This window comes from Schistocerca piceifrons, chromosome 3, assembly GCF_021461385.2.
Source record: "Schistocerca piceifrons isolate TAMUIC-IGC-003096 chromosome 3, iqSchPice1.1, whole genome shotgun sequence".
Taxonomy (NCBI): Eukaryota; Metazoa; Arthropoda; class Insecta; order Orthoptera; family Acrididae; genus Schistocerca; species Schistocerca piceifrons.
In genome coordinates, this window is record NC_060140.1 from 366,398,475 (window position 1) to 366,426,223 (window position 27,749).

Below are 27,749 nucleotides of genomic sequence, written 5' to 3' on the forward strand. Positions count from 1 at the left end.
AGCAAACAGCTTGGTGGAATGACACAGTCAAGGCAGCCTGTAAAAGGAAAAAGAAGGCGTATAAAAAATGGCTACATACTAGAACTCAGGTAGACAGAGAAAGTTATGTTGAAGAAAGAAACAAAGCCAAACAGATAATTGCAGCATCCAAGAAGAAATCTTGGGAAGACTTTGGAAACAGGTTGGAGACATTGGGTCAAGCTGCTGGAAAACCATTCTGGAGTGTAATTAGCAGTCTTCGAAAGGGAGGTAAGAAGGAAATGACAAGTATTTTGGACAGGTCAGGAAAACTGCTGGTGAATCCTGTGGATGCCTTGGGCAGATGGAGGGAATATTTTGAAGAGTTGCTCAATGTAGGTGAAAATACGATCAGTAATGTTTCAGATTTCGAGGTAGAATGGGATAGGAATGATGATGGAAATAGGATCACGTTTGAGGAAGTGGAGAAAATGGTCAATAGATTGCAGTGCAATAAAGCAGCTGGGGTGGATGAAATTAAGTCGGAACTCATCAAGTACAGTGGAATGTCAGGTCTTAAATGGCTACACAGGATAATTGAAATGGCCTGGGAGTCGGGACAGGTTCCATCAGACTGGACAAAAGCAATAATCACACCAATCTTTAAACATGGAAACAGAAAAGATTGTAACAACTACAGAGGTATCTCTTTAATCAGCGTTGTGGGTAAAATCTTCTCAGGTATTCTTGAAAGGAAAGTGCGAGTATTAGTTGAGGAGCAATTGGATGAAAATCAGTGTGGGTTTAGGCCTCTTAGAGGTTGTCAGGACCAGATCTTTAGCTTACGACAAATAATGGAGAAGTGTTATGAGTGGAACAGGGAATTGTATCTATGCTTTATAGATCTAGAAAAGGCATATGACCGGGTTCCTAGGAGGAAGTTATTGTCTGTTCTACGAGATTATGGAATAGGAGGCAAACTTTTGCAAGCAATTAAAGGTCTTTACATGGATAGTCAGGCAGCAGTTAGAGTTGACGGTAAACTGAGTTCATGGTTCAGAGTAGTTTCAGGGGTAAGACAAGGCTGCAACCTGTCTCCATTGTTGTTCATATTATTTATGGATCATATGTTGAAAACAATAGACTGGCTGGGTGAGATTAAGATATGTGAACACAAAATAAGCAGTCTTGCATATGCAGATGACTTAGTTGTGATGGCAGATTCGATTGAAAGTTTGCAAAGTAATATTTCAGAGCTAGGTCAGAAATGTAAGGACTATGGTATGAAGATTAGCATCTTCAAAACGAAAGTAATGTCAGTGGGAAAGAAATCTAAACGGATTGAGTGCCAAATAGGAGGAACGAAGTTAGAACAGGTGGACGGTTTCAAGTACTTAGGATGCATATTCTCACAGGATGGCAACATAGTGAAGGAAGTGGAAGCGAGGTGTAGCAAAGCTAATGCAGTGAGCGCTCAGCTACGATCTACTCTCTTCTGCAAGAAGGAAGTCAGCACCAAGACTAAGTTATCTGTGCACCGTTCAATCTTTCGACCAAGTTTGTTGTGTGGGAGCGAAAGCAGGGTGGATTCAGGTTACCTTATCAGTAAGGTTGAGGTTACGGATATGAAAGTAGCTAGGATGATTGCAGGTACTAGTAGATGGGAACAATGGCAGGAGGGTGTCCACAATGAGGAAATCAAAGAAAAACTGGGAATGAACTCTATAGATGTAGCAGTCAGGGCGAACAGGCTTAGATGGTGGGGTCATGTTACACGCATGGGAGAAGCAAGGTTACCCAAGAGACTCATGGGTTCAGCAGTAGAGGGTAGGAGGAGTCGGGGCAGACCAAGGAGAAGGTACCTGGATTCGGTTAAGAATGATTTTGAAGTAATAGGTTTAACATCAGAAGAGGCACCAATGTTAGCACTGAATAGGGGATCATGGAGGAATTTTATAAGGGGGGGCTTTGCTCCAGACTGAACGCTGAAAGGCATAATCAGTCTTAAATGATGATGATGATGATGATGATGATGCACCAAGATCTTGCATGCTACTTATCGTGTAGCGGGCTTTGCATCCAACATCTTATTGGTTGCCTCCTTCTCGTCTCCTACACCGTACCATCCTTCACACCCATGACAATTCTGAACCATTTCGCCATTTCGACACCCAAAATCCAGTGCGGTATCCAGTCCGTCATGGTGGGGTTCTCATGTACCTTCTTGGTGGTAGCCCCTGACAACACAGGGATTGCACTGCTGATGCCTGAGCTGAGACCTCCCCGTGTATGCCAAGGAGTAGGTGCCCGTCCTTCTGGGGCACCAGGACTCCCGGCAATTGCCATCCCGCCAGGTGGTCCTTGCTGAGGCTGGGTGGCGCCCGTGGGGAGAGCTGCTGGTCAGAGTGAGTGGCATAAGGGTGGATGACCCCTAAGAAATGGATTAAATTGAATCAAGTTGGTGGTCGCTCAGCCCCAGCAGTCTCCAAGCGTGTCAGAAATGATTTTGATGCTGCGACGTATGGTTCCTCATCATTCCATTCCCTGGCTACACCTTCGGAGGACCGTAGGGCACCCAGGTCTCAAGAGCCGTATTCACCTTGGTACCTAGTTTGCAGCAGGACGGATGGAAAGACCTTTTTAAGGCAACAAAGACCCAGTTTTTCGTAGACCACCTCGAAGATAGGTTTGGGGAAGTGGCGGTGTTGTCTAAAATGTATAGCGGGGTGATTTTGAACCAAGCGGCCTCCCCAGCCCATCACAAGCGTTGCTCGCCTGTGACAAGCTGGGTGATATCCTTGTGTTGATTACTCCCCATAAAAGCCTTAACTTGGTCCAGGGTCTTATTTACCATCGCAACCTCCTTTTGCAGTTGGATGAGGAGCTACGCGCCAACTTAGAGCGACGGGGTGTCACCTTCGTCCAGTGCGTGTGTAGGGGACCCAAAGACAACAGGGTTTCTACCAGTGCCTTCATCTTGGCCTCTGAGGGTGACTCGTTGCCTGAAAAGGTCAAGGTGATGGTTTACCGTTGTGATGTGAAACCATATGTCCTTCCCCCCTATGCGGTGCTTGAAGTGTTGGAAGTTTGTTCACATGTCATTTCGTTGTACTTCCAGGGGTTGTTGTACTTCCAGGGATTGTTGTACTTCCAGGGATTGTGGTCGTCCTCTGCACCCAGGCACTGTGTGTGTCCCTCCTCCCACTTGTGTCAACTTTGGGAAGCACCCCGCCCCCTGCTCACCTGACTGCCCTGTTCTCCGTAAGGAGTGGTGAATCGTGGGAATCAAAACCCTAGACAGGCTCACCTACCAGGAAGCGAAGAGAAAATATGAACGGCTTCATCCTGTGCAGATGACTACATCATATGCTGCGACAGCAACTTCGACTTCGTTGCCCCACTCCCGCCCTGTGGCGATGGCTGTCCCTGTGGTTGCTAAGCTTCCAGTGGGCCCTGGGGCCCGCCCTGGTTCTTCCCCTGTGTCTGTGATGGGGGACACTGTTTCTTCTGGTACTCCCAAGGTACCTCCTTTGGGAGATCAACCCCCCAAACTAACAGGGGTATCGGATCCCTCCACCCCCCACCCCTCCCGCCGGAGGTACACCAGCCTCCTCCGGCTTCTCTCGCATGTAAAGGGTCGCTTGGAAGTCTACCTTCTAAGGCATCCTCCAGTGCTACAGCTGACTTCAGTCAGTGGCTCAAGAAGCCAGGAGCAGCAGATCACACACCTTCCTGCCCTTCATCTGTCCCTGGCCCTCCTTCTGTGACTCCCTTCCAGTTTCATCCTAAGGAGCAGTGGCAGGAGGAGAGGAAGAAGAAAAAGCTGGGTAAGACTGAAGAGATTTAGGTTGCCTCTGTGCCACCTGTTACTACCAGCTCTGCGTCTTGAGGATGATTTGCAGATTTTGGAATTCCCCGATGACATCAATCTCACCTCTTCTTCAGACGAAATGGTCCTTGATTCAGGCTCTCCGGTGGTGATAGATAGCCCAGTGGCGTAATCTGCCTCCTCGGTCCCTTCACGCCTTTTTCAGCCGCAGACAATGTCACTCTCCATTGGAATTGCAGCGGTTTTTTCCACCACTTTGCTGAGCTCCGACAACTTCTCAGCTTTCACCCTTTCTTTTGCATTGCTCTCCAGGAAACTTGGTTTCTGGCGTTGCGAACCCTCGCCCTCCATGGCTATCAGGGTTATTATAAGAATTGGGCAGCTTATGAGAGGGTATCTGAAGGAGTCTGCGTCTATGTCCTTAACTCTCTTTACAGTGAGCATTTGCCTCTTCAAATGCCTGTAGAGGCTGTTGCTGTTAGGGTGTGGACGTCACAGGCTGTTACCTTCTGCAGTGTCTATCTTCCACCAGATGGTGATGTCCCACAGTGTGTATTGGCTGCACTGATAGCTCAACTGCCGCCACCTTTTCTGTTACTGGGCTACTTCAATGCCAATAACCCTGTGTGGGGTGGATTGGTGGCAACAGGTTAAGGCAGTGTCGTTGAGCAAGTGGTGGCACAGCTCGATCTTTCTCTTTTAAATAATGGTGCCTCCACACATTTCAGTGTGGCGCATGGCACTTACTCAGCCATTGACCTTTCGGTCTGCAGCCCTGGCCTTCTATCATTTGTCCAATGGGGTGTGCATGATGACTTGTGCGATAGTGACCACTTTCTGATCTTTCTGTCACTGCCACACCGTCACTTTTCTGGGTGCCTCCCCAGATAGGCTTTGAATACGGCTGACTGGGACTCATTCACCTCCATTTCCACCAGTAAGCCTCTTTCTCATAATGCCATTGATGTGGTGGTTAACACGATAACCACTGGCATCGTTTCTGCAGTGGAATCTGCAATTCCCTGTTCTTCTGGATCCCCTCGGCAGAGGACTGTGCCTTGGTGGTCACCGGAGATCGCTGAGGCAATTAGAGAATGCATGCGGGCCGTCCAACGTCATAAGCTGCATCCGTCACTGGAAAACCTCCTTACCTTTAAGCGGCTCCATGCCTGAGCCCGACATATTATTCGGCAATGGAAGCAGGAGTGCTGGGAAAGGTACGTCTCCACCATTGGCATCCACCATTGGCGGGATCCGACTCACTTCTGGAGCTTCCTGCACAAGCCCTGTAAACAGCATACTTGTGGAGGCTGGTGTCCCTCCATTGAGGATCTGGCACCGATGACTACTGGCTGCTTATGCTGCTCATGTTTGTAGCTTGCCTGGGCATCCAAATTACCATCTCCTGTTCCCCAACTCTTTCGTCCATCTTCCCAAACGGCAGCCTCGATCAGGGTGTACGATTGTGGTTTGCATTCAGACTCTTCTCTGTGGGCTTGAGTTTATCTCTCTCCCACCTCTTTCCTGGGCCCGTTTACATATTCCCCTGTGGTGTGTGTGCCCCACCCATGCCTTTGGCTGGATTTGGCACAGGGCTCAAAGGACTCAGTCCCTCCTGAGGCCCTCTGCTGCCGCTTTCTTTCCATTCTTGCCACTTGTCACAGCTCTGATGTGGTCTATACCGTTGGTTCGATGGTTGCTGGTCAAGTTGGTTATTCTTCTACTCTTGGGGATCGATCTGAACAATGTTCATTGCTGGGCGGCTGCAATGTTTTCACTGCAGAGCTGGTAACCATCTTTTGCACCCTAGAGTATATCCACTCCTGCTCAGGTGAGTCGTTTGTTATCTGTAGTGACTCCCTTAGCGGCTTATGAGCTATCAACCAGTGTTTTTGTCACTTTTGTCTAGTGATGGCTATCCAGGAGTCCATCCATACTCTTGCTCATTGAGGCCGCTTTGTAGTTTTTGTGTGGACCCCAGGTCATGTCAGCATCCCGTGTAATGAATATGTTGACAGGCTGGCCAAACAGGCTATCAGTAAACCAGCCCTGGAGATTGGCCTTTCGGAATGTGAACACCAGTCCATATTGCGGCAGAAAGTCCTTATTACTGGGAGTTATGAATGGCGCACCCTGCCTTCACCCAACAAACTTCTGGTCATCAAAGAGACTACAGGTGTGTGGCGCTCCTCCATGCGAGCCTCTTCCAAGGACTCAATTGTTCTCTGCCGGCTACGCATTGGCCACACCTGACTGATGCACGGTCATTGATTGCACCATGAGAACCCACCTCTATGTCGTTCCGGGTCAGCGTTGACAGTGGTCCACATCTTGTCGGACTGTCCGCTGTTAACTGCGCTCAGATAGACGTTTGCGCTGCCCGATATTCTCCCTGCTCTTTTAACAGATGACGCTGCAGCGGCAGGCTTTGTTTGGAGTTCTTTTCGAGCAGGGGGCTTTTATCGCTCAATCTGAGGGTTTGTCCTTTTTGTGTGTTGCGTCTGACCTTTGGCCTACAGTTTTAGATTGAGATGTTTAGTGTCTCTCTTCGTGGTTGGCTATTTGGCTTTTCCTTTTTTTGTTTCCATGGTCGGCCAACCACTGTACAAATCTGTGTGCTTTTAATTCCTTGTTTTCTGGTCATTGTCTGTGTCTTTCTTGTTCTGTGTCGTCCCTTGTTACCTCCATTGCTTGTTGATATTCCTTGTGGGTTTTCATGATTGTGGAAAAAGGGACCGATGGCCTTTGTAGTCTGGTCCCTTCAACCCCCACAAATCAACCAACCAACCTTTAATGTCCTTTTAACTGTCTGCATTATCATAAAACAGCACTCACTAGAAAACCCAGTGTATTTTTCATACTTTGTCATGAGCCTTACATACTACTTCAAGTGGGTTGATTTTAATTGTCACATTCATCAACTTTATTTTACAAAGTTACAACCTACCTTATGCTTTTGGGGTGGCCTTGCTTTCCAAGCATATATTGCACAAGTGCAGCAGTCCAAGATCAGAAAAGAACACATGTTCCTTAATAAGCCTGTGTTTGTACTATCTATAGCTGCAGCAGTTTTTTTAACAATGAGAATGACTTTTACATCTCCTAAACACAGTTTCAAGTTTTTTAAATTCTTTTCAATTCTTTTTAATTCTTTTCAATTTCTAATGACAGGGTTTCTCTGTACCAGGCAGATTTATCATACATACCAATTTATGTTTATCTTTGTTGCCTAACTGCCTTAATTCATTATTATTATTATTATTATTATTATTATTATTATTATTATTATTTTGTGTAAACCTTTTTTATAGGTACACAAAATCTCCTATCCCCAGCTTTGTTTATGATTGTGTCTGTATTCTTGATGAGCCTGTTTTACTTCATGCTTTAAAAATTTGAGTGATTATAATTGTGATTGATGTCTGGAACAATAAATGAAAAATTAGTTATGAGAGCTGTTTGTAAGACTATGACAGAAGACAAGTGAAGAAGCTGCAAAATATAAACAGGAAGTTTTTCAGATACCTGAACAATCTACCAGAAGACTGAAATCTCCACAAACAGAAGTGTGATACCGAAAGTTGTACAGAAAAAAAGCTGTGTTTCTCAAATAAAATGTGAGTTTCCACATATTTAAGATCTTTTGTGTGTTAGTGAGCTCAAGCATGTATTCAGCTTCTCCAGTTCACTGGGATGAATGAGCTGTGTGTAAAAGAAAAGGATTTTCTGTTACTGTGTATCATCTTCAGACTTTTTTCGCCAGTTATGCCTTGCCTGAATTTATTTGCTGGAGCCAGTCGGAGGCATATTTATGAACAGTTCCATTCACAACCTGTGCACCGAGAATGACAAGCTACAGTAGTTGGTTATGATGTGGTAGAGTTAAAAATGCATATTACTTGAAAGATACCTGTATGTAGCACCAAGCCTAACTGAGTAACGTTATTTGTAAGTAACAAATTTAATTTGGTTTGTGCAAAGGACTGTCTTCCACAAATAGGTATTCTGGATATTAATGTTGCACACCGAGATTAGATGATATTGACCACTTTGGCTACTCAGGAACTCAATTATTTTAAATCTGACATATTTTAAAAGGGGAATGGTAGTTTTGAAAGTTGCATTTTGCAGTATTTCAGATATGCACTGCAATTTTAATATTTCTTACGGTGACAGTCCGAAACGTAGGGACATCGGTGACTGCCCAGTCTTTTTTCCTAGCTCTGGCCAATAATAATTGGACAGGTTAAATTTGATCAATAGCAAATTTTTTTGCCTATGATCAGTTCAGCTTGCCAACCATCCAGGGAAAATTATCTTCATTGCAAAGGTAGGGGAAGGTTGCAGATTTGTTCAAAGTACAAAAACATTTTATAGTAAAGTAAGAGGAGCTAGCAGCCAAATATATCTTTTGCGAATACAGAGTTGAGAATGTCACTTTCTGCAGACTGTAATCTCATTGTTGACTGAGAAGGCCTTGCAGCAATGGATGGAAGATTGCCTAGAAGTGTTGCTCCCCCGTCCACCCTCCCCCCCTGCATTGGACTAACCACTCTCTGGCGAGTTCATGCTTGGCTACTACGGGGCCCCGGCCTTTGCAGTATCTTTCCCCTTGCGTGCTGCTAGTCTATCCTTTTGCTATTCTTCTTCCTCTCCCTTGGTGAACATGTCTGGGATAATTTTGGGAATGTTTTCTGCATATTCGGTAGCCTGACATCAGAACAGTCCTCACACTATTTGTTTCTCTCCTCCTTTCTCTCTTTCTCTATCTCCTGTCTTTCCTCTGCATCAGCATTTGAGGTTCCTCTTCATTTCTTCTTCCTCCCTGTGTGCTCCTGAAGGCTGGTTAAGTGTCAGCTGCACAACAGGAGACTGAGTAACTCATAATTTCCAGCTCCGGGTTTACAGGTAGGGTCTGCACATTCCACCTGGTACAGGCCAGGTGCAGGGAAGGTTGATTGCCTGAGCTGTTACCTTCCCAAAATGCCAATTGGCCCCTCTGTCAGGACTTCAGAAGGTGCCGCCTGAGGTGTCAACAGTCACCCAAGGCAGATCAGCCCCCTCTGATGGAGGACCAGTTGCCAGCAGTTGGAAAGAGTGCACCATCAGAGATGCTGGCAATCGTGGGGGATTTCCTCTCAACAAGTCAGTCACCATCTCAGTCGACATCTACTAAACATACACAGACTGAGGCTAAAGATTCCAAGACTCTCCCACATGCACCTCAGTTCCTCGTGGTATCACATTCTGAAGATGGTCAGTCCTTTGCTACAGTTAATCTGTTTATAATTCATAAAGGTGTTGATGCAATTGATGGTCCTGTGAAATCCTGCTCTCATTTACATAATGGCGCTTTGCTTTTGGAGACGAGTTGTGATTCTCAAACCCAACAACTGCTTGCAGCTTCTCTCCTCCTATTCATTTTGATGTCCATCAAACGCTGAATTCTTCACATGGTACTACACTCCTGGAAATTGAAATAAGAACACCGTGAATTCATTGTCCCAGGAAGGGGAAACTTTATTGACACATTCCTGGGGTCAGATACATCACATGATCACACTGACAGAACCACAGGCACATAGACACAGGCAACAGAGCATGCGCAATGTCGGCACTAGTACAGTGTATATCCACCTTTCGCAGCAATGCAGGCTGCTATTCTCCCATGGAGACGATCGTAGAGATGCTGGATGTAGTCCTGTGGAACGGCTTGCCATGCCATTTCCACCTGGCGCCTCAGTTGGACCAGCGTTCGTGCTGGACGTGCAGACCGCGTGAGACGACGCTTCATCCAGTCCCAAACATGCTCAATGGGGGACAGATCCGGAGATCTTGCTGGCCAGGGTAGTTGACTTACACCTTCTAGAGCACGTTGGGTGGCATGGGATACATGCGGACGTGCATTGTCCTGCTGGAACAGCAAGTTCCCTTGCCGGTCTAGGAATGGTAGAACGATGGGTTCGGTGATGGTTTGGATGTACCGTGCACTATTCAGTGTCCCCTCGACGATCACCAGTGGTGTACGGCCAGTGTAGGAGATCGCTCCCCACACCATGATGCCGGGTGTTGGCCCTGTGTGCCTCGCTCGTATGCAGTCCTGATTGTGGCGCTCGCCTGCACGGCTCCAAACACGCATATGACCATCATTGGCACCAAGGCAGAAGCGACTCTCATCGCTGAAGACGACACGTCTCCATTCGTCCCTCCATTCACGCCTGTCGCGACACCACTGGAGGTGGGCTGCACGATGTTGGGGCGTGAGCGGAAGACGGCCTAATGGTGTGCGGGACCGTAGCCCAGCTTCATGGAGACGGTTGCGAATGATCCTCGCCGATACCCCAGGAGCAACAGTGTCCCTAATTTGCTGGGAAGTGGCGATGCAGTCCCCTACGGCACTGCGTAGGATCCTACGGTCTTGGCGTGCATCCGTGCGTCGCTGCGGTCCGGTCCCAGGTCGACGGGCATGTGCACCTTCCGCCGACCACTGGCGACAACATCGATGTACTGTGGAGACCTCACGCCCCACGTGTTGAGCAATTCGGCGGTACGTCCACCCGGCCTCCCGCATGCCCACTATACGCCCTCGCTCAAAGTCTGTCAACTGCACATACGGTTCACGTCCACACTGTCGCGGCATGCTACCAGTGTTAAAGACTGCGATGGAGCTCCGTATGCCACGGCAAACTGGCTGACACTGACGGCGGCGGTGCACAAATGCTGCGCAGCTAGCGCCATTCGACGGCCAACACCGCGGTTCCTGGTGTGTCCGCTGTGCCATGCGTGTGATCATTGCTTGTACAGCCCTCTCGCAGTGTCTGGAGCAAGTATGGTGGGTCTGACACACCGGTGTCAATGTGTTCTTTTTTCCATTTCCAGGAGTGTATTTTTGCTAGGCTACTTGATGGTCTGACCAAGGGAGCAACCCAAACTTACCTCTATGTTCAGGGTGTCACTGCAGTCCATCTAATAATGAAAAAGGCTGGCACTTCTGAGGTGATAAACCTTCATCTTTTTCTCATGTTAGATAGGATAATGCTTCCATCAAGATCAAAGCGGATAATGCTTCCATCAAGATCAAAGCAGGCTATGAAGTCATACAGTCTGACTGTATATTCCAAACCAAATGCGCTGCTTCCAATGTCAACGTTACATCCACAATCGAATCTCCTTTCGAAACATGGCCAAATGTGTTACTTGTGGTATGGATGCTCATGAGAGCAACTGCCCACTTCCTTCTCCTCGCTCTAGCAATCGCAATGGTGAGCATGCATCCTCATCCTCACAATGTCCCGTGTATCTTGATGAGTGGGCCATCCAGGAGATCAGAGTGAAGGAAAAAGTGCCTCACCCTGTTGCTCGCAAGTTGTTGGCTAGTCAAAAGCCCTGTGTTTTACCTTCTAGCACTTCCAGTACTGTTCTTGCTACACCTCATTCCACAAAGGTTATAGCCTCGCAGACTTGTGACCTCAAATTCAGCACCATGGTTGTAAAATTGCCCAGTGTCATGGTAGCAGCTCTGTCTCCTCCTCCTCCTCCCCCTCCTCCTCCTCCTCCTCCTCATCATCATCATCATCATCATCATCATCATCATCATCATCCAGCTGTTCAACAAGTCACCACCTCTCTGCCTACCACTGCGAAATCACCTGCTACATAACTGGCAGACTGGAAAGGACAGAAAGAATACTCCTGCGAAGACTTTTTACGTCCCTCCCGCCAACAAACATCTCAGTCTTTCTCTGCCAACCGGGGAAAGACTCAAAGAAATCAGACAAAGGCAAACAGCCTTCTCCTTCACTGACTCGGCGATCCTCTTCAACAGTGTCACTGCATAACACCCTTACCCGGCCAACCTCTGTTTCGCTGGTACTGCAAACCATTTTTCTGCCCTGGAAGCTGGGGGCCAACGCAGTGAGAATGCCAATGTCTCTGTATATGTTATGGGACAGGGCCTCCAGCTTCTGCACCCTGTGGCAGTGAGTCTTTGAAGGCTGGCACTTGACAGCTTCCAAGGTGATAAAACATCTTTTTGCTCCTCCACTTTCCCCATCATGACTCTTCTCCAATGGAACGTTCGCAGTGTTAGTTCCAACAAGGAAGACTTACGGCTGTTCTTGGAATCACAGCGTCCACTTGTTTTCTGCCTTCAGGAAACAAAAGTGTGTCCTCACGACAGGTTTGACTTCTCGAACTTTTTTTCGGGTCCACTTTGACCTTCCCCCCTGAGAATGGCATTCCATCTTATGTAGGAGTCATGCTCCTCATCGGAGATGACATTCATAGTGAAACCATCTCACTGTAACGTTTACATCACTGTCATTGTGTAACCAGGGAAGACTTCCTTCAGATAATGATCAACTCCGACACCCTTTCTGCTGCTTAGTGACTTTAATGTACACATCTCGTCTGGGGCTCTTCCAGAACCTGTCAGAGAGATGCCCTCTTGGCTGACCTTTTCGATCAACTCAACGTCATCTGCCTTCAAACTGGAGCATGCATGTTCCTTTCAGACTCCATGCACACCTGTTCCCATTTGGACCTCTCGTTCTGCACTATCCAACTCTCCCGTTGTTTCAAGTAGCCCGTTCTCTCTGATACGTACTCAAGCAACCATTTCCCCTGTGCTATCCGATACTGACTCCTACCACATCTGCGTGTAAACCTACCTGGCAGCTTTCTAAGGCTGACTAAAGGCTTTACTCGTCCCTGGTGATCTTTACCAAACATTTCCCCAGTTGTGATGACCAGTTGTGAGTACCTTACAGACTTTATCCTTAGCACTGCTGAATGTTCCATTTCTTGCACTTCCTCTTTAACACACTATGTGCCAGTCACTTGGTGGACTCAGGTGTGCTGTGATGCCATATGCGCACGGAAACATGCTCCCCGCATGTTTAACAGTCATCCTACTATGACGAACTGTATTTGTTATAAACAGTTGTGTGTACAGTGTCATCGCATTCTTCGGGACAGCAAAAAAGCTAGCTAGATTTCATTTACTACCTTTCCTAACATTTCTGCTCCTTCTTCTGTATTGTGGTCCAACCTCCAGTGGCTCTCTGGGACCAGGGCTGATTGTCCAATTTCTGATCTGACTAGCGGATGATGTCACTGTGGACCTCGCTGTTATCTCCAACACCTTAGGCTGCTATTTTTTGGAGATTTAAAGCTCTACCCACCATCACCTTACCTCTCTCCATCAGAAACGAGTGAAGGTGGCTCAGGTGATACCCTTCTCCTCTCAGCATTATGAATGCTACAATGCCCCCTTTTCATGAGGGAGCTATATCATGCTCTCACTTCACCCAAACTTCCACCCCAGGTTTGGACTATGTTAATGTTCAGATGTTGCAGCATCTTTCTCTTGCAGGCAAGCACTTTATCCTTCATACATACAATCGCATATGGGCAGATGGCATGTTTCCCAGATGCTGACATGAAGCCACTGTCATACCCATACCCAAGCCCAGTAAGAACAAATGCCTTCCTTCTAGCTACTGTTCCATTTCTCTCACCAGCTGTGTTTGCATGATGATGTAATGTACGATTCATGCCCGGTTGGTATGGCGACTCGAATCTTGCAATTTACTAACTGCTGCACAGTGTGGATTCTGAGCATGCCGCTCTGCAGTTGACCATTTTGCCACTTAGTCAACCCATGTCATGAATATTTTTCTGCAGGAATACCAGATTTTGGCTGTGTTTTTTGATTTGGAGAAAGCCTACGAACCTGCTGGAGGACTGGCATCCTTCATACTCTACACATGTGGGACATCCAAGGCCACCTGCCCCGTTTCAGTCAGATATTTTTAACAGATAGAGTTTTCAAGGTCCATGTGGGTTCTGCCTTGTTTGGACACCTTTATCCAGGAAAAGGGTGCATCTCAGGGCTGTTCTGAGCTTTGCCCTCTTTGCTATAATCATTGACTCTATTGTGGCCTGTCTCCTGCCAGGCATCTTTAGCTCCCGTCTCGTTGATGATTTTGCAGTCCATTGCAGTTCTCCACAGACTTGTCTCCTTTAGCTGCATCTCCAGTGATGCATCGATCATCTTTACTCATGGAGCATCGACAATTGCTTTCGCTTGTCCACTGACAGAACTGTTTTATGAATTTCTGGCAGCGCAGTGGGTTTCTTCCACCTTTATTACATCTTAGACCTGTTGCTCTTCTGAAACTATGAAATTCATGGGACTCATGCTTGATAGAAAACTTTCTTGGTCCTCCCACCTGGCCGCTACACCCAGTCCTAAGTGGTACTTCCAGGGGAGTGGCAGATCACCCTACTCCATTTGTACCAATCCCTTGTCCATTTGAAACTAGACTATGTGTGTTTCGCACACTCATCCATCTTACACCATCTAAAAGGAATTCAACATCATAGAGCCCGTTTGGCCATTAGAGTCTCTATGCAGAAGCTGCCAAACTACCGCAGTCATAGCGGTGTGATGTTCTACTCTGCAAATACGCATGCCATTTGCCTGCGATGTCTGGCTGCCCGTCCTATGCCTCCATCTTTGATGACTTCTTTGACTGCCAGTATAGGGTGCATCGCTCTTGTCTTACCTTCTAGAGTTTGCTTTTGGCTATTGCTCCAGCAGCTTAACTTCATGCTACCTGCCACTTTCCCAGTGGGTGTGAACTCTTCACCACCTTGGCTTCATACAGTGGCCCATGTTCACCTTGGACTTAATTCGCTTCCTCAGGAAACTACTCCAGATTCAATATATTGTTGTAAGTTTCTCAACCTTGGCACGTAGCTTAGCGATAGGACATTTATATAAGCTGATGGCTCTGACTGACCATCGTGTCAGGTGCGCCTCCATCATTGGCATCAACAATTTTCAGCATCGGCTTCCAGTACACTGCTCAGTATTTACAACAGAGCTCTTCAATCTGTATCAGGCCATGCAGTACATGTGGCAACACAGGCTTTTCAATTATGTCATCTTCTCCGACTCACTGTGCCCTTCAGTGCCTCTGTGTGCTGTACACAGTCCATCCCTTAGTGCAGCAGGTCCAAGAAAGCTTCCACTTGCTCACAATGGAGGGAGCCAGTTTGATGTTCATGTGGTTTTGTGGCCACGTCGTTCTGATAGGGAACAAGGCTGCAGTTGGTGCTGCCACGGCTGCTGTCCTCCTACCTCGGCCCTCTAGTTGTTCGATTCGTGCTGATGATCATGTTGATGTCTACCTGCAAGTGGTCTCATTTTGGCATCACCACCGGTCTTCCCTTCATGGAAACAAGCTCTGGGAATTAAACCTCTCCCAGTGGCTTGGCCAATCTCCTCTCAGTCCCATCGCCACAAGATCATTGTAACTAAGTTTCATTTTGGGCACTGCCATTAGAACCATCGCCATATGTTAAGTGGTGACCTCCAAACTATCTGTGCTCATTGTCATCAACCTTTGGCAGTTCACCATTACCTGATCGAATGCCATTTTTTTAACCTCTTAAGTTCTGATGTCTGTTTGCCGTGTGAGGTATTGGCCGTTTTAGCAAACAATGTGCCGGCTTTCGCATGCATTTTACTTTTTATCCATCTTAGCAATATGGCGAAGGTCATTTAGTCTTCAGTTCGTAACCTCCATTGTGTGTACAGCTTATTTTGTGGACCTTTCTCCAAGAGTTCTTGTTTGTAGCTCTCCTTCCTACTGTCAATTGTGCATAACGTGTAGTCATTTTTAACTCCTTTTTCATAGTAGTGTTCTAAGGCTCTGACATTGGCACATATGACCTTTGCTGTTTCTGTGCACGAGAGAGGGAGAGGGAGAGGGAGAGGGAGAGAGAATGTGTTACCCAGTGGCCCACTCCTCTATTGCAGAACAAATGAAACATTTTGCTGCACTATAAAATATCTACACTCATGTTAATTTCAGCTGAGGGTGTAACTGTTGTTTATTTTGTTTTGCTGGATGTGAATGTATTCATTTGTATCTTTATCAAACTTTTCCCAATGTGGAGAGCTGTACAGGCCATGCCTGTAAAATGAAACAATGGAACAAAAGCTTAACATACAGTCATGCCTATCAATCTCTCTTTTTGGTGAGGGATTTAGAGAAAAAGGATAATGAAGAACCTAATACTCCGAATGTGAAGATAACTGCAACAGCTTTTAAAATAACTGTATATGGTGTTGTAGCAAGAGAGAGGAAAAAAAAGATACATCATAGATTGTGATGAGACAGGCACAACATAGTTGGGTAGACATCAGAAGAAAGGCAACCAAGGAAAAAGCAATTGACAGCTTTGGTTAATTTCCAAACACATGCCATTAGTGATCACGTACATATAACTATTGTCAGAAATGATTGCCAAACTCTTTTAACTCTTTTTTACACTTCTCAAGTTGCTTCAGGAAGACAGTCTTTCTAACAGCAATGACAATTTGAAATAAACGTGGACAGTAATAATTTTTAAGAATATTGATAAAGAAATGAAATTAAATTGTTAGAAGATTATAGAAAATACCCTTGTTGCAGATTGTATACTTAATGACTAGACCTATTTTGTTTTAAGTGGTCAGTGGTTAATAAAATATTGAAACAGAATCGAAAATGCATGTTTGTAAACAGGAAGCAGTATTGTGTAGCATGCAGGACTGATAATCAGACAGTCAGTCAGTCAGTGAAGCAACAGCTTGAATGGTCTTACTGATTGACCAGTGCTTGAGTACGCAATCAGTTTCACCAGATTTAAAGGCCACACTCTAGACATACATGCAATTAAACACCAATAAATTTTACATCACCAGTGTGACACACCTAAATTACAGGTATGATAAAATTTGCATTTGCAAGGAGGAAAGCCACAGAACTTGCAGCGACAGTAATTTAGAGTACAATATGGTTGCCATCCTAATTAGGCAATTAGTGGATTGTAACAGAGCAATGAAACAAAGCTACTGTTATATTGTGGTAATTGTGACATATGATAATTCTACTCCAAACTGTAAAACAGTATGGAGTTAGAACAATGGTCAAATGATTCTGAAAAACACAAACAACATACAGGTTCTAGTGAAAAGATCTCTCATATTTCGAAAGCTGGTTACAAACAAAGATGCAATGAAAATACTTTTATTGGTAAACAACAAATACTGTACCATTTTACGTTAATTAGTTTTAAAATTTGTTGTGGTAAAAGGCATCCTCCATTGCTGAGACATTGACAAAACTTTTCCCTGAAGTTGTCCATACTTCTTGGTGGTGGAATAGCAGCCATTTCCTGGGTGACTGCCTCCTTAAGCACTTGCAGAGTGGTGTGCTTTTGAGCCTGTAATTATTCCTTAAGAAAAGCATCACAAGGTGATAAATCAGGTGACCTTGGTGGCCAGGCGATGTCACATGAGAAGATGTGAAGGAAATAACTCTCTCAAAATTTCTAGAGAACGCTGAGCAGTTTGAGCAGTCGCTCCATCTTCTTGTAATCTGACTTCTCCATCTTCTTGGTCCTCAACGAACTAGTTTAGCTTGGGTCAGAAGGAGGTCTTCATAATGTGACAGTATTGATTTAAATTAAGTTACCGTTATGCTACATGCTTTGAAAAAATGTGGAAAACACATACCAAATTCAGAAGTGGCAAACCAAACTGTCACACAATGACTGCAAAGTGGTTGTTTGTGAAGTTCCTGAGGATTTTCTGCTGCCCAGTTGTCCTTTTATGTGAACCTTGTAATTGCTGCTCTCAGTTGATACCATTAAGATCATGGATAGACATGACAATGCACTGGTTGACACTACAGATCGTACATGCAGATTAATTTGCAATTTTGCTGTAATAGCACTGCCTGCCTAAATCTTGTCACCCAGTCTTCTGGAACTGCTTATGCAATATAGGGGTCAGTAACATTGAATGCAGGGGGGTACAAATGCTTGTTCGTTCTTCCAATGCCATAGAAAAACAAACAATAATAAAATGTTCCAAAATGATTTTTTCAAGTTTGATCACAAATATCTCAGAAATGGGGATAAGTAGAGATGTGTGGTTTACTGCATAATGTTTACACACACCTGAAGTTTCAGCATTCGTTTAACAGAGTTCAGTGCGTGTGCCATCTGTACCATGCAGGGCATCTAAGTGATCTTAGAGCTGCCCCGTGTTTGGCCTATACTCCGTACAGCGAGAGAAGAGCTCTGAAAGCTGGCAGCACAGTCGCCAGTATTCGACTTGGAAGTGCAGTGGGCAGCAATTGGCAGGGCAGGGAATGGGGTGATAGATCTTCCCCTCCCACCCTTTGGTGCTGCAGCAGCCAGGGTTATAGTGCTTCACAATGCTCCACAATTCATTGCAGCAGTTTTGTTGGCAGCATTCTACTGAGCAGTGTGTTCCTTGAACATAAGATTTTTCTCATGCACTGATAGTTTTTGTCTCCTTACAGAAAGACGCACAATAGATTTTTGACATTAACAGGGTACAACAAAATGCACAAATGTTATGTGTAAGACATTGAATGAAGATGTATCTTTATTTTTCATGCAAGAGAACAGAAACCCCAAGATCATCAGCTGGTTGGTCATCTCACATCATGACCACACGGCTTTGGTATCTTCATTTCTGCTGTCAACGTTTGATAAAGAAATTCTAGCATTTTGTATGGATTCTTCTCTTACTGTTCTACATCTGTCACCTGGGCTCAGATATCCAGAACTCTTCTTCTTGATAACACTTCCATACTTCTTGAACCTTGTTTACCATTATCTGTTAGTCAGATGTGCTGGTGGTTTGCTTCTGTAATGTGTCCAGAAGTACCACTGGACCGAGTTATCAGATTTGGTCTCTACCAACCACTCTTCAAGCCGTGCCAGCTGCTGAGAGGGGTGTCCATTTTCATTAAATACTGAAGTGCCAAAAAAAAAAAGAAAAAGAAAAAAATGCTGCTTTAGGTGCTTGTGCACATTATGCTCCATACCACACCTTTCTAGCTGTCCCCATTTCTGAGATATTTGTAATCAAAATTGAAAAGATAGTTTTGGAACACCCTGTACAATACCTGTAGTGGTCATAGTGCATTAGTGAATGACGTAAATAATTGCTCTGTCATTTCAGCACACATGTACTGATGAATGAGTTTTTGATTTAGCAAAATTCAGCCATTCTTTCTTTCTTAAAATACAATAGTAACTGTCAACAACTCTTTTACAAATATGCAGTTAATTGAAGATAAGATTATGTAAGATCATGATTTGTTACAAATGCAAGTGAAAGGTTGGGTAACTGACAAAAAAAAAAAAGAAACCTCTCATTTCTTTTGAGCACTCATCTGTTATGGGCGACTATGTGTCCTACACAGGTGGAATGGCACCAGCTGTTGACAGTATGCAGGCATGAAAGAGTCTGCTCAAACACACCAGAGACTTGAGAGATCTTTTCTCTAAATTCTTCAAGTGAAGAGTAATTGCTGGCACTGGGACTTGAAACAAGCCCATGAGAGCAGTCTGATCCATCTCTTCATAGGTCCAGACCACACCACATGCTGTTTCAGGCCTCTGTCTGCTTCTGGCCAGTTCTTCCATTCATTGACTCAGCTGCCTCTGCTACATGGTGCAACATTGCCACTTTTGTGCTTTAACTTTGAGTAAGATTTCTGTCCTGTCTTTGCTAGTGCCCCTTCAAAGTGATTGGAATGTGTGTATTGCATGCAAAAAGTGCTATTGCAAGGGAGGTCAATTCATAAGATAAGATCACACTGGGAAAAGATGGCTCTATCACAGATTTTGTTTGCCAGACTTTCTGTTAATATTTCTTTCAGAAACATGTTATCATGACTTTCTGTTAATATTTCTTTCAGAAACATGTGATCATTTTGAAGGTATCAGTTGTGGATATCTCTGATATCCCATTCCGGCGACTTCGAAAGCCTGCCAAGGAACATGTGCCTGGACTTCGTCACTGGCCAATTAGAGATTTTGGCGGATAAGTTCGACTGCAGCACTCATTGGACTCAGTGGTGTATTCGCCTTGCTATCGTATCATTGTCATAATACTCTGTTGGTTCTTGGTCTCCAATTTTGCTATGTATTTGGTTTTTCTCTCCCCAGTTTACTCACTGAGTGTTGTTTATTTGAAGTGTATTCTCATCTTGTCCATTCCCTCATTGTTTGTTTTGTTAATACTAGATGATCAGCTTCTGAATGCCCCAGACAATTTGTCCAGCCTTATCAGGTTTGTTTTGAGTCATTCCTGATATTTGGTTGAATCCTGGTCTCAAATCTTTGGCGATGAGGTAAAATGTCAACATAGAAGCATGGTAGTAGAGCCCATGGAACTCTTGGAACACCTGCCGTGGCGGCAGCAGCAGTTGCAAAATAACATCAGCAGCAAAAAGAGTTGCTCCATCAAGAAATTTAGCTTCTGAAGGATGAACCACAGATATGTGATATCCACCCGTTGCAAGTAGCGGTCACTTCCCAGGTGGAGAGACACTTGCCCTCACCTCCATCCTTTAACTATGTTAAAAAAAGACTTGGACACGCGTTTACATTGGGTCATACAGCACTTCACAGCCCTGTAGAACCTTTAGATCCCTGATGAAAGTTTCCAACATTCACTTTTTCTGTCTTTGTATTTCCTGGAGATGTTTTCTTTTGTTAAGAAATTGGCTTCTCTCTTGAATCTAATCATGCCTACTTACATGGAAATGTGCATATTATTCTTGAATTATTATTCACCAGTTCCAAGGTGGCAGTGTCATATTTCATCAATATCAGATATATCAGTGACCTCTGAACAGCCAGTCATAACCCATCAGAATATGCAGTAGTGACATCCATCATGCCCAGACTGTTCCTTAGCACGCCCACGTGCAGTATGTTTGGACTGCTGGGTAGACAGCACCCACTGTGGGAAAGATGGGCATCCCCAAACAGTGTACCATAAACCATTAGGATGATTCAGTCCAGTTCCTCACTTGTCGAGTGATGGAGCATAAACTTAAGGCAATAGCTTCCCCAGACAATTATTTAGCTAACATGATATTTGTAAGCCTCACAACAGTTGGGAAGAAAAAGTCCATTCCCAGATGAGCACAGAAACCACAGTTTTCTCGGTAAACCTCCAAATGTATGTACATATATACTCATCAAGAATTAGCACCAGCCTCTTGTAAGTTGGTGCATATGATGAGAGATAAATTCTGCTCTGGAGTCAATTCACAATTGGCATGGCCTAAAAAGTCACATGGCTGATTACACTATTTGTTGTCCATTGTCACTCAGTTGGCAAACACTTTTGGCTAGATGCCTTCTCATTGTTTGGATTCTCCGTCAATGTTGAAGTTCAGATTGTCTGGCATGGTTCTATTCCAGGAACTTGATGACATCTGTGCCACATTCACACCCGTATATTTCGGGTGCAGTTCAAATTTCCAGGCTCATACCTCTTTGTTATCAGACTAGGTGCTCTGTTTCTGCCAAGTGCGGCCCATTCCAGTCTCTGTACAAATGGCATTTAAGCAGAAACTTGATCAACTTCAAAAGCCTGGGTGACTGAACCAATTAAACAATTAATTGGGCCATACCTTTGGTAGTAGTGTAGTAACCCTAGGATTTGCTCCGCTATGCAGAGACTTTAAATCAAGTCAGTATCCAGGCAAAAGAAGAAACAGACTTACACCATCTCCAGAAGACCATCTCACAAAGCTTGTTGGAGGAAAATGTTTTTCTAAGTTCAACAATGTGTATTTGCAGATATTGTTAGATGAAGAATCACCAAACATGGCAGTTATCAACACTCCCTTTAGCATGTACAAACATAAGCCTTTACCTTTTAGGGTCTCTTTTCACCTGCAGTCTTCCAGAGGTATGTTGGGACTTCAGAAACAAAACTGCACATGTCATTCCTCTTGAGATTATTTACGGAATGAGTGGCACATTGTCAGAAAAAATTACATGTTCTGGGTTTCCTGCAGATACGGTTCTGCTGTGGTATAGAGTGTAGGTGCATCACAGTGTGTAAGTGAAATGTCGTGGTAGTGGGAAACATACTCCAAAGTTGAAGTCTGCAAGACAGTAAAATTCTTTTGGGCAAAATATCTAAATTTCAAACAGATTCACTGTAAAATTCTGTCTGTATATGGACCAAATTCAGTGTGTGGACCAAACACAATGTAGTGTCCAGCCTTAGTGAAATGGTGCCAACAATTTGACCAGCCCCATGCAGTTGTGGGTGATGCTGATTGGTATGTCCAGATCCTGCACCATGCGATTTCCATATTTTCAGCAACCTGAAAGAGCATCTGGTCAAAAAGCTTTCCAGTACTGAGGACATTCACACGACTGTTCTCGAATGACACTTTGACCAAGGAGTGGATGTGTATCATCAAGGAACTGAGTAATTGGTAGAATGCACGTGCCATCATTTGCAAAGACTGACTATGCTGAGAATAGTGTCCCCTACCTGTGTCACTTTGAGACAGTGCAACATTCAATAAAAATTACTTGCCCTAAATAATAATGTGTAACTCACTTTTTGGAGGTCCCTTCATACATGGAAATGTTTACTGTGTCACTCAAAATACATGTGGAGATGACATCATCATCATCTTTGCAACTACATATCAATAATACATATGAAACCTTTGCACATTATTTACTGCATTACATGGTGGAGAGTTAGTGCCACTTAGGCAAATGCAGGTTTTTCAAGGAGCAAGTTGGCTGTCTTGTGACACAAGCTAAACAAAGGAGGGATGCCACCTATTGATCGTGCCATAACAGCTACTGACTCCCTACCCTGCAATCAACTTATCAGAGTTGCAAGCTTTTTTTTGGAAAAGGTGAATTACTATTAAAAGTTCTTCTCACAAGTGGTCCAAATTGTGCAACCACTAAACCAGTTGCGAAAGAAAGGTGTTCAGTACAGGTGGATGGCAGCCTGTGGGTGTGTCTTCACACAGCAAAAGCACAAGCTGTGTTTGGTGCCATGCATTGTACGATTTCCACCATTGCATCCACTGTTTCTGGCAGCAGATGCCTCTCCAAAGGGCACTATCCAATTTTGGTACATACGAACAATAATGGTACCGAATATCCCATGGCCTATGCATCAAAGATGCTGCCATCTGCATGATTGAACTACACACAAATGTAAAAGGGGGCATTAAGTAGATTGTATTTGCAATTAAAAAGTTCCATGTATAACTGTTTGGGACAAAGTTCATTTAAACCATGAATCATATACTACTGGTAGCAGTATTCAGGCACACTCCAGTCTTCTATTCCTCCAACTTGGGACACTTTTCCCAAGCTCCTACAAATACACAATTAAGTACAACACAAAAGTGCAACACACAAATGCGCACACACTCTTTTTGCCTTTCTGCAAGATCATATCTGGCATTTGACGAGCAGGAAATTTTGGGTTTCCAAATAGATGCAGAGAGGAGAGACTCTAGAGGAATTTCCCATAAGGGCTGCACAAATCGCTACAGGTGCACGCTGTGATCTGATCTTACGGCAAGTCAAGTACTGTGTGCTCTGCGAAAGTCTGACATATATTTTGAGAAATAAAAATTGAGAACTCAAGACCTTGTCCCGTATCTATCATCATCTAACAGTCATTAACAATGTCATCATAATAGAACCAGAGGCCCTGATACAAACAATATCATCCCAGTTGCATTGTGGCCACAGGATTTACAACTACTTCTTTGTGGGCTCTGGGGAATGTTATGGATGAAAGTCATAGCAAGACAACATGCTTACTGGCAGGCTTAAACAGGGACATGGAAGCCATGGTGTGCAGCTGCTGAGCTTGTGTCCAGCATCAGGTCAACCCCCACAGCCTTCTGCCTTCTGCCCCACACCTTGTCAACCTTGGGACTGCACCCATTTGACTTTGCAGGCTCACTTCAGGGAGAAAGGGATCTGGTATTCCTTCCTGGCAATATTGAAAATCTGCTGGAGAGCATAAAGTTGGACCTCAACCACTAGACACTGTAGCTTACCTTGCCACTGCACCACACAACTTTCTATTGGCCAATTGGAGCTCACAGCCTGCAAGTTTCATCACAGTGATATGGGGCTTAGTGGTATATTCACTTCATTATCATCTCATTGTTATAATGTACTGTTGTTTCTTGGTCTTGGATTTTGCTACTTATCAAGTTTTCTCTCTCCAATTTACTCATTGAATGTTACCTGTGATAGCTTCTCCACTTGTTGGTTTCCTCATTGCTACTTTTCTATTCACACTTGGTAATTTGCCTGTACCATAAACCGTTAGGATGATTCAGTCCAGTTCCCCACTTGTGTCGAGTGATTGAGCATAAACTTAAGGCAATAGCTTCCCCAGACAATTACTCAGTAGTTTTTGTTGCTGACAAAAAACCAGTTTAAGCTGAACTGTAATCTATGCATTCACAGTAGAAGACACAAAATAATTTTTATGTAGGCTTCACCTTTTTGTCCAGGGTTCATTATGGTGTTGTATACCCTGGTGGGAAGTTATTCAACAAGCTCCCCTTGAAAGCAAAGCAAGAAATCGCAAATCCCTACCGGTTGAAAAGAAAATTAAACACATAAATCAATAGTGACTCTTTTTACACATCTAAATATCTAGATTCAGGAACTGAAAAGCTCTGTTAGCTGCATAATGATGATGATGAGATGGTGGTGGTGGTGGTGGTGGTGGTGGTGATTATGATTAGTCACATACTGTAAATAAGACAGTACTTACAGGTGTATGAAACTATTGTCTTCCAAAAATAGTACTGTAATCATATAAATATTGAGCTACTGATAGCACATGAACAACACCTCTATAATAAAATTGAGGAAGCAGCAGTTTTTCCAAAGTAACAGCTTTCTCTCTAATTTACTCAATTGGATTCTGATTGTGTAAACATAAGTAGCATTAAGCAGTGTAGTTTATTGTTGATAGAATGTACAGATTAAGTTTCTGCAGTTTCTTTGTCTGTTGTTAATCTAAATCTAGACTCATTCTGCATCCCTCAAGGTTCACCATCTTGATGCGATCAGTCAAACACAATATGTGAGTGAATGAATGAATGAATGATAAATGATGAAAACCATGAAGATTAAAGCATAAAACTTATTGGCTATTTCTTTACCATTGAAGGTATACGAGCCCAAATTAAACACTATAGTGCTGTAAACAACAGGAAGTTGACTAGGTGAAAACTGTTTATCAATTCATTAATTAGATTTGAAGGAAAACAGTGTCACATATGTCATCATTTGTGTACAACTCTAGTGGTGGGCTGCATTTCACCAAGGTTCTTAGTTTTTGCTGTTTGGTTACATAAGAGACAGCAACTGCAGTGTCATAGGTCCCATCTGATGATACTGCCCCTCAGCTACATGAACTATCACTAACAATGATTGATCTCATGGACCACACATACTCATGTTATTACATATTTTTGATACTCGGTTACAATCTGTGAGTGCCATTGGGCCTGTGAGGAAAGTAATGTTCCTTGTCAAGCTTCAAAATCACAGAATTAATGGTATAAAAAAGTGTGCATCAGAAAATAATTTGAAAACTTATTTTGTTTTTGCAAATGTTGTCATTTTTGTGTTCAGTGATGAATTTATAAGAGGAGGGACAAGAGAGAATGCTATGATTCTAAGATGTTGATTTAAAACTGCAGATAAATAAATTCAACACCATGTAATGATTTAAAAAATATAGCATAATTCAATAGATAAAAAAAATCTGTTCACAAAGCAGTGGCTGGAGAAAACATATATAGAGGGTATGGAAATGTGCAAGCTTACAGAGCCAGTGGCTCCTTGTCCTTTCAGAAGGGTTGAGTCTTTCCTTCTCATCCCATCTGGTAAGTCTCCTATGACCGGGGGTTCCAGACGGCCTTTCATTAACTCTCCCTATTTCCTAAACCTCAGCAAATCTTTTTCCCTTCTCCCTTCTTCCAGAAGGAGGAACCACTGGCTCTTGAAGGCTTGCGCATTTCTATATCCTTTATATGTGTTCTCACATGCTGCCGCTAGGTCACTAGATTTTTTATTACCCATTAATAATATTACATTTTCAAAGTAAGTAATACATTTTTTAAATGCCTGAAAGGGATATGTTATTTCCAAAAAAGGCTGTTAACAGATCTTTTTTATAATGTTATTTAGTTCTTCGTAGCACTAATGAACACCATTTGCAAAAACCTGAAAAAATTAACAAATGTTTACTAAATGCTAGGAAGCGTAATGTGTATTCCAAAATGATTTTACCATCTATATCAGTAAACATATCAGTTTTAAATTAAATAATAAATAAAAAAACACACACACACACACACACACACACACACACACACACACACACACACACACGCGCGCAGAGAGAGAGAGAGAGAGAGAGAGAGAGAGAGAGAGAGAGAGAGAGAGAGACATGATTATTGTATTTATTGTATAAAAAACTATTGTTTTCATTGATTAGTTTGCTCATTTTCTTTTCAGTTGAAGAAAAAAAAGAGAAAACCTTGCAGAATATCTTAAATGCAAAGCTGAAAATACGCCAAGAAATAAACGATTTAAAGGATCGTTTGAAATTAGCAAAGGAAACAATTGCAAAATTTAAGAATGAAATTGCGAAGCTACAAACAGGCCCACCGGTTATCCCAATTTGATGTGTGTTGTCTACATTAGTATGGTAGTTGTCGAAATGTTGAGACCAAGGACATTTCTATTTAATTGTATCTCTAATGAAGATTGTGAATTGTAAAAGACTATTTTATATGATTCAGACTATCCAGTTTTTTGCACACTTTTGTCAATAAAAGCTGATTTTCTTTTGTATTACCACTGATATGTATTATGGCTGAAAAACTCGGCCTAAAAGATTTTATAATTGATCTGCCATAATAGTGTGTGTGTGTGTGTGTGTGTGTGTGTGTGTGTGTGTGTGTGTGTGTGTGTGTGTGTGTCACTTTTTTTACAAGTGTGGCTTTGGGATGCTGTAGGGACATGTTTGTAACCTCCCCAGGTTTCCCTTAAATTATTTTTCGTCTCTGTACTATTCTTGTATCATACAGAAGTACTTTTACAACCTTGTTCCATAAAATTTCTTTTCATCCTTCACTGTACACTACTTATATAGCAAATAAATTGTTAGTGCCTCTTTTGAGGCTATTATACATTGTGATACTTTTTGTTAGATCCACTATGGAAATTAAGTTGTGATGGATTAGTAATTAATAATCTTATTTGATATTAACATCTTCAACTGTTGCAGTCCTGTCATCCTCAGTTGTGTGTAATGTTACAGTATGTCGATAATTTTTACTCTCGGACCATCTTACTACAACTGAATGAACTACAATTTTTGTACCTCACATGTTTCACCTTTATTCTTAGCAACGCATTTTCACAGAAAAAAAGCAGATGCTACACTGTGACTTACACACATAATTAACATACAGAATGGCAAACGTATTATAGAAATAGGGCTCCCAAATACCATATAAAACAGTGCAAACCCTCCAATCAAACTTAAGCCTGCCAACAACCAAGAGGGATGAATTCCAGGGATCAGGAATATAGCTATAAACTTGAATCTAGGGAAGCAGCCTACTCACGCCATATAAAATTAATATGCTTTCCATTGTGTGCCAGCCTAGTCCGCTGTAACTAGCTATGGCGTCATGAATGTTGAACAATACCTTAAAAATAAAGTAAATAATCTGAACAGTTAATAGCATGTCAGGAGTGACACTAAAATAATAATGTGTTGAGTTTCAGTTTGGTAATTTAAACAGTTTTCGAAATTTGGACGTTTTACGTAAAAATCATTGACGCAACACGGAGCTAGAAACTTCCAAATTTATATTCGGATTCCTTTTTCACTGTAATTTAATGGAAACAATTTTGCTTGAAATTCATGATGTTCTGTTTTTGTGTCCTAAAAGTTCGGAAGCGAGATAGATTAAGTAAGTGAGTACATAAAGCTAGGATGTTTAGATTTAGGTAGACGGGAGATACGCTA

General features: G+C 43.3%; 1 protein-coding gene across 2 annotated transcripts in view; it reads left to right on the top strand.

Annotated features, from left to right (window-relative positions):
• The window catches only part of LOC124788173 (YEATS domain-containing protein 4), a 91,292-nt gene extending 64,729 nt beyond the window's left edge, over positions 1-26,563 (top strand). Inside the window, exon 4 of one of the 2 annotated variants that reach the window (XM_047255327.1) lies at positions 26,225-26,563. In XM_047255327.1, coding sequence (XP_047111283.1) covers positions 26,225-26,394 — 170 coding nt within the window. In that variant the 3' untranslated portion in view covers positions 26,395-26,563. Of the gene's footprint in view, positions 1-7,098; positions 7,230-26,224 lie in introns of those variants that run through there. The other variant, XM_047255328.1, reaches the window with a different exon arrangement.
• Positions 26,564-27,749: the final 1,186 nt, after the last annotated feature.